Below are 13,248 nucleotides of genomic sequence, written 5' to 3' on the forward strand. Positions count from 1 at the left end.
ACGCCAGGGTGGGAGGGTAGGGGGAGAGGGAACGGGGCATGCCCAGACCTCAAGCTAAGCTCCAACGGGACTAACCAACTGCTAAGTACTCTACTAAAACACAAAGGAACTATTAACAAATGAATGTGAGGGAATAAGAACCCTACAGCTAAGGCTGGAGCAGAGCATTTCAAGCACCCTCACGGCCAGCAAAAAGGAACTGAGGAGGGAGGAGCCTGGGAGTGCCCTATACAGTACTTCCTGCATGTGCCACTCCAGGGGGCGCTGAGACCCAAGCCCCTATGGGTACTGCTGAAAGGAAAAGCTTCTGGCACTGTGCATGTGATAAGCACACACACCTATGTTGAATGGACATGAGCAAGCACGCAAAGAAGAACCTAGATTTCAGAATGAACAGTTAGAAGGTTCTACACCTAAAACATGTGAATTTAATTTAAAGCAGTCATAGGCAGAGGAGACTTTTAGAACACCACAGGAATTTTTTGGCTTGTTCCAGAATGTAGCTGCTATCCACATTCCTCTGAAACAAAGAAAATGATAAATAAATATAACGAATAAAACAAGAAATAACTTATTCAGTTTAAGAAGAAGAAAGGAATTGTTTCAGATCAAAAGGCAAGGAAAGACACTATACAGAACCAAAGTTAGAACAAGCACACAGGACCCATGTTTACAGACAGTCGATGTTATATCATTTAGCACTTTAGAGGTTCAGAGCCACTTACAAACATTAACCAACTACTTCTCATTTCATCTCTGTGAGGTATGCATAATTATTTCAATTTTTGTAGGCGAGGAAACTGAGACACGGATAGGCCAAGGTCACACAAAGTCAGTGTCAGAGCCAAGATGAGAACCCAGGAGTTCCTGACCTCTTGAGCCTTTCTCAGACCATAAGGCAGCATTAACTCTCTTTTATACAGGTTGAACTTTTTTCCTGCATCTCTTCTAAAACTCTTAAAAACGTCCTTTTTGGATAAAGAAAGGGGTTGTGGGGGTAGTTGACACAGGACAGACTGGGAATTAAAGGGAAGTGGTGGTCCCTGGAGAAAAAGAAGGGAAATAGGTTTTGTCTGGTTGTCTTAGTGAGGGGGTGGCAAACCTGCACAAATGGAAGGAAGAAAGTAAAATAAAACTTTGTGTCAGTGTCAGAGCTTTATTATTCACTTTTGCTTTTCTGACTTAACTGCACCACCTTCTGAACCATTTGCTGAGGGAAACAAATGTTTTAACTATCATTAGATGAAAAATGTTAAAATAATATGACCCTGTAACCAATCCAAGAGGCTGCTGAAATATTCCATCTCTTAGGTTAAAGTAAGGAAATCGTAGGCCTGACAAAACTCTACGGCTGCGTCTACACTGGCATGATTTTGCGCAAATACTTTTAACGGAAATGTTAAAAACGTTAATCTCAGTACCACAGAAATCACCGAGGGCTCTCTAAGAAAAAAGGAACATTAATTTGCCAACAGTTAATACCTCACATATATCTGACTATAACTAGCCCATGAGGGTATCATTTTAACAAGAATTTATTTGTTAAGGGTTCCGAGGGCAGAGGTTAAAAATGGAGAATGCTTCAGATCTCAGTAACTAATGTATATAATGTTTATATCTGAAATCTATCTGCATAGTACATAGTTTGTGAGATAGACTATATGCAGGCAGAATTAGTAAACATATGGATTTCATCCCTTAAATGGAATTATATAGGTTTAAGAATTGTTTGGCTTCTAATCCATGGTGATTTTATCTAAATAAGATTATGACATTTTTGTCTCTTTAGTCAAGTTTAAGATTAGACAAAAATCATGTTATATAGGGAAAAACAGGAAAAGTTTAAAAAATGCTATTCAGTTCCAGACTGAACCACTTACACATTCCACATTGAAATGACCTCAGTGCACTGAGATTTCCTGCTACAGAAACAATACATTCATCAGTGCTAGAAGGGGCATAAGTATTTACATACAGGGTGGTCTAGACTGGCAAGATTTTGTGCAAAAGCACTTGCTTTTGCATAAAAACTTGCCAGCTGTCTATACTGGCCGCTTGAATTTGCACAAGAGCACTGACGTTCTAATGTAAGAATTCAGTGCTTCTTGTGCAAATACTTTGACGCTCCCGCTCAGGGATAAGCCCTCTTGCACAAGAATACTTGCGCAAGAGGGCCAGTGTAGACAGGCACCTTAATTTTTTGCGCAAGAAAGCCCGATGGCTAAAATGACTATTGGAGCTTTCTTGCGCAAAAGCGCGTCTATACTTGGCACGGATGCTTTTGCGCAAAAGCACTTTTTGCGCAAAAGCATCTGTGCCAATCTAGACGCTCTTTTGTGGAAATACTTTTAACGGAAAAACTTTTCCGCTAAGAGTATTTCCGCATAATCATGCCGGTCTAGACGCAGCCACGGTGTTCTTTTATGTTTTAAATACACTGGTCCTATATGAGAGTAGGTAGATATATATCAACCATTCCTTATTTATAGACTGCCTGTATGTTAATATTTAAGTTGAGGAGTTCAGAATATAATGAAATAAAAGAATAATTACAGCACACTCTGTCCTTAGGGTTCTCTAACTCAAAGGATGAAAAGATCATCCAACTGCTAATGGCCACAAGATTAGGTGATGCAGCGAATTTAACAGGAGTAGGTACAAATGTCTCCTGTCTTGAACCTCAAGCACTCTTACAATATTGATCAGTCATTCATCCAGATTATTTTTATCAAAACATACTTTACTTGGATTGTAAACCTCTCACAATAGGAATTTGTTTTAATTCTGTAATTTACTCTGAGCAGTTATGTTGCTTTATCGGTGGTGGTGGAAGTGGTGATAACAATAATTAGTAGTAGTGCGTTTGTGCATTGCAGATATGTAGGAAGACAAGGTCCTTGAGAGATTATTTTACAATCCTAATCATACATAATGGGGGAGGGGGAGAAAGGTAAACATCAGAAGTCACATTGTTTGGTTTGTTAACAAATGATATTGTATTTGAAACTAACAAGATGTCATATTTTAAAAATTGTAATGAGATAAATTAAGAGTTTAAATCAGGCATGAGAATAGGAGTAAGTAACAGAATAGTATAACTCTGAATATTTATATATTTGAAGAGTATAACTGAGGATGTTTGGTTCACTGGAGGAAGGAAACTGTCCAGGCAGTGTCAGTGTGAAAAAGGTTGCAAAGCAACAAGCTGGAGAAAAAAGACAAAGGGTTCATTAAAACCAGAGGCGCTGACAAAGCCTAAAAGTAGGTGAGGCAATAGCTGAGATGTAGGCAAGAGTGACAGCACACAGAGTCCTGAAGGCAAGGAGTTCATAGTTGGAGTAAAGAGACAAGAATGCAATGAGAGTACATAGCTGAGGAGAATGTGACATGACTGGGGATAATAATTTGAGCTGTGCATGTTTTATCGTATTGAGTAGGGAGGGATAAGAGGAAAGAAAGAGAGAATAGGAACAAGAGGGGGTGAGTTAATACCTTGTATTGGACTAACTTCTGTTGGAGAGAGAGAGAATTGTTTGAGTTTACTCAGAGCTTTTCTTCAGGTCTGGAGGGAGGTCTGAGAGGAGGACATTATTTTAGTCTAGGCAAGAGATGGACATGGACCAGAAACAGAGAGGGAGTAGGAGATTTGAGAAGTGTTGTAGAGAAAGTAATTCAGGATGTGGTGACAGCTTGGACATGAGGAGAGAAGGACAGGGAAGGTTCACATATGATTCCAAGATGCTGAGCTTAGGATTCTGAGAGGCTAATGGAGTTGTCGACACAGATGGACAAAGGGAAAGTGTTCGTATTATAGCAGAGAATACTATTACCAAAATGCTTCTCTGTGAAGTTTCTATTTTGAGGCTACATACAGGTGAACATGTCTGACAAGGCTGAGGATGCTAGCTCAGGGTAGTGGCTATTTTGAAAGATGGCTCCACACCGATTGGACACTATCTCCTATTTAAGGACACCCGGAAACAGTTCAGGCAGGGCATTAGGTCGCCAGTTGCTTCCTGGAGCTGCTGCCTAAGGCTATCTGAAGCGGGTGCTTAAAAGGACCCCCTGGGCAGCCATTTTTCAGGTTCTTTTGCTTGCTTGCTTGCCTACCTCTCGGAGGGACAGCAAAGCATTTCCTCTGTGTGATTTGGTTGCCCTGCTTCAGGACATCACAGCACTCCCTATTTTGTAGCCGGAGCTGGCTCTGGGCACGCGAAGGCCCCACACTGCCATGCTGCAGTTTCTGTAGACTGCCTTCATGGCCCTGCATGAGCTCGACCCTGAGTTCATTGTCAAGAACCTCTGCCTGTGTGCGGGAGCAATGCGCTTGCAGCCGCACCCCACAGCAGAGCAACGCTTCTGGCAGTAGGACACCGGTTCGACTGGTGGGACCGGATGGTCATGGAGCGGTGGGACAACCAGCTGTGGCTCCAAAACTTCCGCATGAGGAAAGAGACATTCCTGGAGCTGTGTGCCTGGACCTGTTCCAGGGTCCTAGCGTGGCCCTTTGTGGCCAGGCTCTCAGTCATCTGGCCATATATGTCCGTGTTCCTGCATCTGGAGCGGAGATCCTGGAGGTTCTTCTCATCACCCCACACCTCGAGGAGGGCCAGGATCTCCACTCCAGACCAGGTTAGCGCACTCCTTTTGTGGCCACTGGCAGGCTCCTGGGAGCCCTGTGCATGCTCCCTGGGATGGGGATCTTGGGGGACTTGTGGCTGGGACATGGTGCCCAGACAACAGGCAATGTAAGCTGCGCTGCGGCTAGAGGCTTTGAGGGCTGGCTTCCTGCCACAAGCCCTGTCCCGTGTCTGCAGTTTTAAGAGCTGCAGGGGAACAGGAACTATAGAGTTCTGAGGAGTGTGGATGGAGTGGCCAGCAGGGCAACTGTGGGATTTTCTGGAGGCCTCTTCTTTCGACAAAACTCCTTATTTCGCACTGACACACACCCTCTTCCGAAAAAGCTTTTTACTGTGATTGGAAAAAGCCGTCTGTTATTTCAACTTTCCTTCAAAATCACGCAACTGCAGTGTAGATGCTAGTATTGTTTTTCCAGAATAACGGCCATTATTTTGGAAAAACAGTGCAGCGTAGACACACGCTCCCTTATGTCATGTTCATACCATAAGCATATTTTCATACAGCATATGGAATATTACACCACAGCGGCTGCTTGTAAATCTCCAGCCCTCGACAGCATGTGGTCCTAACACCAACTGCACAATGATCAATGTGCCTTTTCTACAGCGGTGGTCTCCAACCCTTTTAAGAACGAGATCACTTTTTGAATTTAAGTGCAATCCAAGATCTACCTCAGATCCAAATACCCTTGCCCACCTCCTTTGTATCCCTTCTCTGAGGCCCCTCCCCTGCTCACTCCGTCCTCTCTCACTTTCACCAGGCTGGGGCAGAGGGTTGGTGTGCAAGCGCTCTGGTCTTGGCTTAAGGGATCTGGGGTGTGAGAGGGGCTCTGAGCTGAGCTTGGGGCAGGCCGTTGGGATACCAGAGGGGGTTCTAGGTGCAGTCTCTGGGAGTGCTCGGGACTGGGGCTTGGGATGTAAGAGGGGGTCATGATTGGGGTGGGCTCCAGCTGGTCACTCATTACCTCAGGTGGCTCCTGGGTGGTGGTGCAGTGGGGCTAAGGCAAGCTCACCCCTACACTAGTCCTGTACCACTCTCAAAAGCAGCCAACAAACTCCATCTCAAGTCCTGTTGTGCCCCTCTCTGCTCTGTGGAGATGGGATGCAGGGTGGGAGAGGGCGCATCTTGACATCAGCACCCCCTCCTTTCCTTCCCTGTCCTGCACAGCAAGTAGGAGGCTCCTAAGGGGTCAGCTCCAAGGCAAAGGGCAGAAGTTGAGCAGCAGTGGGGGGAGGAGCAGCTGAAGTGCCGGCACTTGATAGCCTCTTGGCTAAACCAGTCAGGATCACCTGTCAGAGGCTCCAAGATCTACCGGTAGATCCCGATCGACTGGTTGGTGACCACTGAACTACAGGATATTCAGCCAGGGTATGTCTACAATTGCACCCTCTTTCGAGAGAGGGATGCAAATGAAGATATTTGAAATTGCAAATGAAACCGGGATTTAAATATCCTGCGCTTCATTTGCATATTCGCATTATGGCGCTATTTTGAAATAACAGACGCTGTTAAGATGCGGTTATTTCAAGAGAAAACCCTTCTCTTGAAATAACTGGTAAACCTCATTGTATGAGGAATAAGGGTTATTTTGAAAGAAGGGGTTTCTTTCGAAATAACTGCATCCAGACTGCGTTTCTTTTTTCGAAATAGCGCTATTTTGAAATAGCGCCATAATGCAAATATGCAAATGAAGCATGGGATATTTAAAGCCCGGCTTCATTTGCAATTTCAAATGTCTTCATTTGCATCCCTCTCTTGAAAGAGGGTGCAAGTGTAGACATACCCCCCAGAGAAGCGATTAGATTTGGAAACAATATTTTAGTCTAAATCAAGAGTGGGCAATAATTTTTGATAGGGGGAGGCACTCCAAGAATTTGGTAAGTGGTCAAGGGCCACGCTTTTCCACAATATTAATGGAGGAGGTACAGAGTCTAGAAGGGAAGTTGGGTGCAGAAGGGAGCTTGGGGTCCAGGAAGAGGTATGGGATCTGGGAGGGAATTTGGATGAAGGAGGGGGTTGTGACCTGTGCAGGAGACTGGGGTTCAGGTGGAGGTGCAGTGTCTGGGAGGGTGCAGGACGGGGTGCAGAATTAGGGGGAGGGTGGGGCTGGGTTGCCAAAGGTGGGCTCTGGCCAGGAGGTGCTTACCTGGGCGACTCCTGGCCAGCAGCCTAGCAGGTTCCTCGGTCAGGTTCCCTGCCTTCCATGCTCCCAAAGAGCAGCCATTGACGGTGACCAAGTGCTGCACTGAATGCTGGGAGCTGGAGCAGGGGAGGGGTACTTCACACACTGCCTGTCATGCAAACAGGCACCTCCCATTGGCTGGAAAATGGCCAATGGGAGCTGTAAGATTGTGCTAGGGCCAGGGGCAGAATGTGACGTCTTCCTCTGCCGGGCTTGCAGCATTCAGAGAAGCACATGGTCCCCACAGTCAGATGCTGTAAGGGGGTGGGGCTCACACCGACTCATAAGGACATAATATTTACTCACCTCTGGAGTCTGGATGGTTGAATTCCACATGATAGGTCTCTGAAGGAAAACAACTTGCTTTGTGGCCAGATTTCCTTCACTGCAAGTCAAAGCAGATAATGTGAGTGTTTGAGAGGCAATATGATTTAATTCCTTTAGATTATTAAGGCTTTTAGGGTAACTGTACATTTTAAGATGCACAACATACGTTATAAGAGATGTAGTACCACCTATAATTAAGGTTGCCTTACACTTTATTGTAGAGACCCTGTTTTCAGCTGCTTTTAATTTTGCCAAAGTTTACCTATTTGGACTGAAATTTTCCATACCAGTGCTTGGCCCAGCCTGAAGTTTTGTGGAAAGTTTTAGATAAAATAATTCAGCCATTTCTGAGGCAGAGATTTGGGAAAATGTTGCCTTGCTCATGTTAATATTTTTTTTGCAGTTTTACGGAGAAACTGTAATAGTACCATATATTGGAGCAGGGACTTGAAATTTAGCTGATGAGAGATGGAAAAATGAGTTGTCTTTGTAGCAGGAAAGTTCCTTTAATTGTCCCATGAAAATCTAAGATATAAACTCCTGAAAAGTGCAGCTCAGAGATGCTGAATAAGAAAAGATGGTTACGTACCTTCTGTAACTGGTATTCTTTGAGAGGTGTTGCTCATGTCCATTCCAAGTTAGGTCTGTGCATGCCACATGCACAGTTACCGGAAAGTTTTTCCTTAGCAGGACCTGTTGGTCAGCAGTGGAGACCCCTGAAGTCAGCGGCAGATTTAGGGCAGGGTGAGCGGGGTGGCTGCCCCGGGCCCTGCGCTTCCCGAGGCCCCACGCATGCGCCATGGCTCCACGGCACATGCGCCGTGTCAAAGGAGGGGCCCTGCGAAATTTCACTGCCTGGGGCCCCACGGCGCTCTCATCCGCCCCTGCCTGGAGTGGTGCCAATATGGAAAGGTATATAGTCCACTGCTGACTGATCTCTGCCTCAGTTCCTTCTTGCTGAAGTCATTCCAACAGGGGGGAGGTGGGAGGGTTTTGGAATGATCATAAGCAACACATTTAGGTCTAGATGCACTAGTTCGAATTAGCTTAGTTCGAATTAACTAATTTGAATTAAGTTAGTTCGAATTAGTGCTGTAATGTAGTCATACCCTATGGTAGTAACCAGGGGAAAGAGGAGAGCTTGTGATTAAGTTCAGTGGGAATCTATGAGGGGGAGAAGAGGGGCGTGGGCACCTCCCAAGGGTTCAGGCACTCCCTCTCTCATTCTGTTTTGTGTGTTTGTTTGTCTCCTTCTGCAGGTTGTGAGGGCCATCAACTCCATCCTGCTGTGCAGGGTCATCCGCCTGGGAGACCTGGACCTGATTGTTGTAGGATTTGCCGCCCTATGGTTCCCCAACTACAGAGGAGCCATAGAGAGAACCCACATCCCAATCCACACACCAAGTCATTGAGCGGCCAATACATTAACAGGAAGGGCTACTTCTCGATGGCAGGGCGTACGATGTCCGTGTACTTTGCAACTCCAGCCTCTACTGGAAGCTGCAGGCTGGCACATTCTTCCCCCAGTGTGACTTTGCAGTTGGGGACGTGCAGATGCCACTGTGCATCGTGGGGGACACGCCTCCCCCCTGATGCCATGGCTGATGAAGCTGTACACTGACCACCTGGACCCCAGTAGGAATCAATTTAATTCCCACCTCAGCTGGGCCGGGATGCAGGTGGAGTGTGCCTTCGGCTGCCTTGAGGCACGGTTCAAGTGCCTCCTAGTCCGCCTGGCTGTGGGGAAGCACAACATCCCCATGGTGGTGTCAAAGTGTTGTATCCTCAATAACATTGTGGAGAGGAAAGGGAAGGCCTTCTTGCCAGGGTGGGGGGCAGAGGCTGGCCAGGAGGGATGGGCCTTCAAGCAGCCGCAGACAGCTGCCATTTGCCAGGCCCATCAGTTGGGGGTGTGTGTCTGGGAGGCACTGAGGGAGAGTTTCTCTCAAGGACCCCAGTAACTCTCCCCAGGACCTCCCCACTAAGGACCTGTGCCTTGCTCCACTATCTCTCTCCCACCACAATCCCTCCTTTCCCCCTTCCCTGTACAGTAAATAAACACACATATTTTGTTTTCAACAAAAGGAATTTTGTATTTTTCTTTCAATAAAATAAACTGGGAAGCGGGGGGGGGGGGGCTGAGAACCTGGAGGGGGGACTGAGAAGGGGGGCTCAGGACTGGGAGTAGCATGGGGGGTGGCAGGAAGTGCCTCCTCGGGTGAGGGGACCTCAGCGAACTTGGGGTTGGGTAGATCCTGGGACTACAGGGGGGGTTGGTTTCTCTCCCCACATTTTGTGCTTGGCTTGTACTGAGCATGCTCAGTAACGCTATTGAAGCCTCTGTTCTCAGTCCACTCCCCCATGCTCTCATTCTCTCCCCCCCCCCCATCATGGCATGCACCAGTTGCCCCTGCCACCAAAATCTGACATAGTGCCCCTGGCTTCTTGGTCTGGGAGTATCATAGCTTCATGACTTTCTTGAAAAGAGGAGAGGCAAATACTACAGAGCTTTGATGTGACCAACCAGCCTATTTCTCAGGGTCTCTGAGTGTCTTTGTTGGGGCTTGACCTGAGAGCTTCCTGGCATTTTCTCCCTGGGGTAGGGAAACAGTATCTCCTCTCTTTGGTGAGTATGGGTCGGCTGCAGTTGGGAGCATGCTTCCCAGCCTTGATAGAAAGACACATGCTAGCTCTACTTAAAAAAAAAAGCAGTATGGATTTTGTGGCACAGACTAGCCCCGGGGTCAGGTAGGCTTGTACTTGGGTACAGACATACCCTGAAAGGCCTCCAACAGCACACTTCCCTTCTGTTTATATGCCTACTTCAGTAATACTAGGTGGAAAACTTTCTTTCAGGCTGAATGGTTTCTTTAGCATGGTACAGGACCTCTGCCTGATTTCACAGAGGACTTGTATATCCCATATCATATACAGACATGGAAAATCAAATAATATTAAACTTTTAAATGTTTAAATTCTGATCAAGAAAAGAGGATTGCTGGGTAGGTAACAAAGGCAAATTAACAATGTTTAAAGTCTGGCCTTATTGAAATGCTGCACAAGACAAAACAGCTATGGGCTTAATTCACAACAGAACTGAATGACAGTGGAATGGCCCCAGAATTTAAATTAGAAAGAGCAAAATACATAAACTTAGCTATTTCAAGTTTTCCACTCATTCCCACATACCCTTTTCCTCCTGGGCCAATATATTATGAGAACTCAGGTTAAGTAATCAGTGACAATAAACAAATTTCAGCAATGTTAGTTTTTTGTACTTTGTTTGCCTTCCGGTGTTTGCAGAAGATCTGTCCTGCCTGTTTTCAGGGACTCTAGTAATCAGTGTGGGACAAGAAAGGTCATAACAAGGCTTCTGAAATCTCTGTAGGGGAGATATTTGTCCTTTTCAGGGTTTTTCTGGGGTGTCCTTTTTAGTGGGTGGTGATGGGAGAGAGACACAGAAACTCCTTTGTTAATCCCACTGACCATTTGTCTGTTTATGTTGTGTGGCCAATACATTTGTCCTTTTAATTACATATGATTGTAAAAAAATATGGAACTTGTTACTCAGCTCTAATTCTGGAGGACTATTTGTCATTCTTGACTATTGTGTACATGGGTGATATCATCTTTCAGTATATATCAAGTATTTAAAATGAAGTTTAGGGATGTTTCGTAGGAAAAGAAGGCAAGAAGCTGGGTTGTAAATTCTAATCTCAAAGTCAATTTGTTTGTGATTCTGAAAATAATGCTTTGCCATCACTTTGAGTTAAACATCATTCAGACTTTTCAACAATCAAGAATTAATTTGAAGAGTTCAGTCTCTCTGCTTTCAACTAGAGAGTCCACTGCCACAAGAGGGAAAATTCTTCAGAAAAAATGACGGGCGGAAGAAATCTTATTCTAAACTCCACCCTCAGATTCTCTTAATTTTGTGAATTTAGAGCAGATCGGTGCCAGTGTCTATTGTAGCATTAGGCATTATGGGGTAGATATCCCTCCAAAAGCTTTGTACATCACTAAGGAGAGAGGTAACAAATTTCATTCCTAAAATTACTAATAATATTATCGTGCTCTTCTGATTTTTTGGTAATTCCCAATATCTAGCAAATAAATTCTGAGTCTGAAAAATGTTTACTTACATGTCACTTTTTCTTTGTAAATTACTGTTTTCTTTAATAAGCAGCCCAGAGAATGCTAATACTCTTTCTTCATATTCATAATTATCACAAGCCTTAACTTCAGTTTGCTCTTCCCCTACTGAAGTTCAGCAGACACCTCAGATGTTGCTCATGGGATAATAGTGTCCGTCAGTACCACAAATATTTTAAAATGTCACATCAAGTATCCATTTCTTCAAGACACTCTCCACCGGACCCCCACTAGTAACAATCACAACAATGCTGATCCTATGCAGCAATACAGTACTAACTGCATAATACACAGTGCTATAAATGTTAGGTCCTGATGTTTAGCTTTTTAAAGGAAATATTTCCTGTGTTGTATATGATTAACTCTCAAGTACGGGGTGCTAGAAGAGAGGGCAGGATCGCCAGACTCCGTATTTCACTCCCTTTCCCAGATCTGAGACAATAATCCATGAATTGCTGCTGTCATGTCTTTATAGGAGCTTTTATTTTGTAAAGTGGAATTACTGCAAAACCAGAAAAACTATTAAAAGTTTCATAAGTAGAATCTACAACTTCAGTCTATCACACCATGCTGATTCAGATCAGAACCACATGGCTTCTTTTCTTCAAGCAAAGCAAGTACATTCATCACATGGTAAATCTGGGTAGGACACAACCCTGCATTCCTTAAATGTGAGTTTCTATGCTACCATTAATGGGGGAAGTCTCAGTCAGTTTTATTAATATCAGTTGTGAGACCATCACATCATTACACAGAGAAACAGTGAACATTAATGGTTAATAGAGAGAATAGATTCTCTGTGATAAATTGGGACAAGAGTGAGAGAAAATAGAAAATTTTAAAAGAAGAAGTAAAAATAGAAAGCAGACTTTGTTGTAAACATGCACTTGCCTTTAAATAGTTTCATTACGTTTTTTTATACAAATTAACTTTGTTTAAAAAAGATGGAAAAATCATTTTCCAGAATTCCTAATGCTTTACTAAATAAACTCTCAAAATGTTCCCATTTATTGAAGATAAAGAACTATTGTAACTATTTTTGTCAGTGTAGCCTATGGGGTACTGTTTCTGAAACCTGTTAATATTCTATCTTGGTTTGAGGTCAGAGTTCAAAGTCTGGGAAAAGGAACAGCTGTATAGACAGGATAAAATACTCTTCTGTATTCAGACTTTTTCACTTACATTCTTAGGATAATCTGCTACCACAAATGATGGTCTAATGCCTATCACACAAATACTAACTATTCAGGAATTTCCTTTTTTTTTAACATAGCTACAGTGAGGTCTGGAAATAGTAGTTTATCAATATAAATGCTACTACTCAGACCCATGGTACAACACATTCTTTTTATGAGTTTATCAATTCACAATGTTCCATTATCCAAGGCCTTAACATGAATATGATAGGTACTATATAAATGTAAATGAGTTTTATCCAAAGGCACTTTACCAGACACTCTAATGCAACATCTATTTAACAGGACATACAAACTATAACCAAATAATTTAGTACAGGAAACAAATATTTTATTGGGTGGTGATTTTTAATATATAAACATAATTTAACTATCCAGGTTCAAAGTTGGCCAGGATGCAACAACTCTCCTTTTGCATTCGCTACAGTAATCTCATGCTTTACTTAAAAAACAGCACACCTAAGAAATCACCATGTAAGCATCATGCCAGGGTACTAGGCTGACAGTAACTGAGAAGTAGCCCCCACCTACTGAATCATCAAGAGCACTTCCTGCAGCATGTGACCTTTTCTAAAGTATTTGTTCTGCCCTTCCCTGCTTAAGTGGTTTCACATCCTGTCTGCAGGCCCATGATGCACACATTGGAGCCGTTTGCCTGTTAGAAGCAGGGACTGAAATCTGCAAAGAAGTTGACAAGCAGAATCTCAAAATAATCTGCCTCCTGCCGCTCCTAACCACCAAGGAGGAGAA

At 44.0% G+C, this 13,248-nt stretch overlaps 1 protein-coding gene across 8 annotated transcripts in view; it reads right to left on the reverse strand.

Annotated features, from left to right (window-relative positions):
• RFTN2 (raftlin family member 2) overlaps positions 1–13,248 on the reverse strand; it is an 84,974-nt gene that overhangs the window by 27,985 nt on the left and 43,741 nt on the right. For all 8 annotated transcript variants that reach the window (XR_003088305.3, XR_012905399.2, XM_006117922.5 and 5 more), the window contains one exon: positions 7,130–7,208. Coding sequence is in view for 6 of the 8 variants with exons in the window: in XM_006117922.5 (XP_006117984.3) it covers positions 7,130–7,208 (79 nt within the window). In the remaining 2 variants the exon portion in view is untranslated. The remainder of the gene's footprint in view (positions 1–7,129; positions 7,209–13,248) is intronic.

The sequence above is a fragment of the Pelodiscus sinensis genome, chromosome 7 (assembly GCF_052426305.1).
Source record: "Pelodiscus sinensis isolate ZL-2025 chromosome 7, ASM5242630v1, whole genome shotgun sequence".
In the NCBI taxonomy this organism is placed as follows: Eukaryota; Metazoa; Chordata; order Testudines; family Trionychidae; genus Pelodiscus; species Pelodiscus sinensis.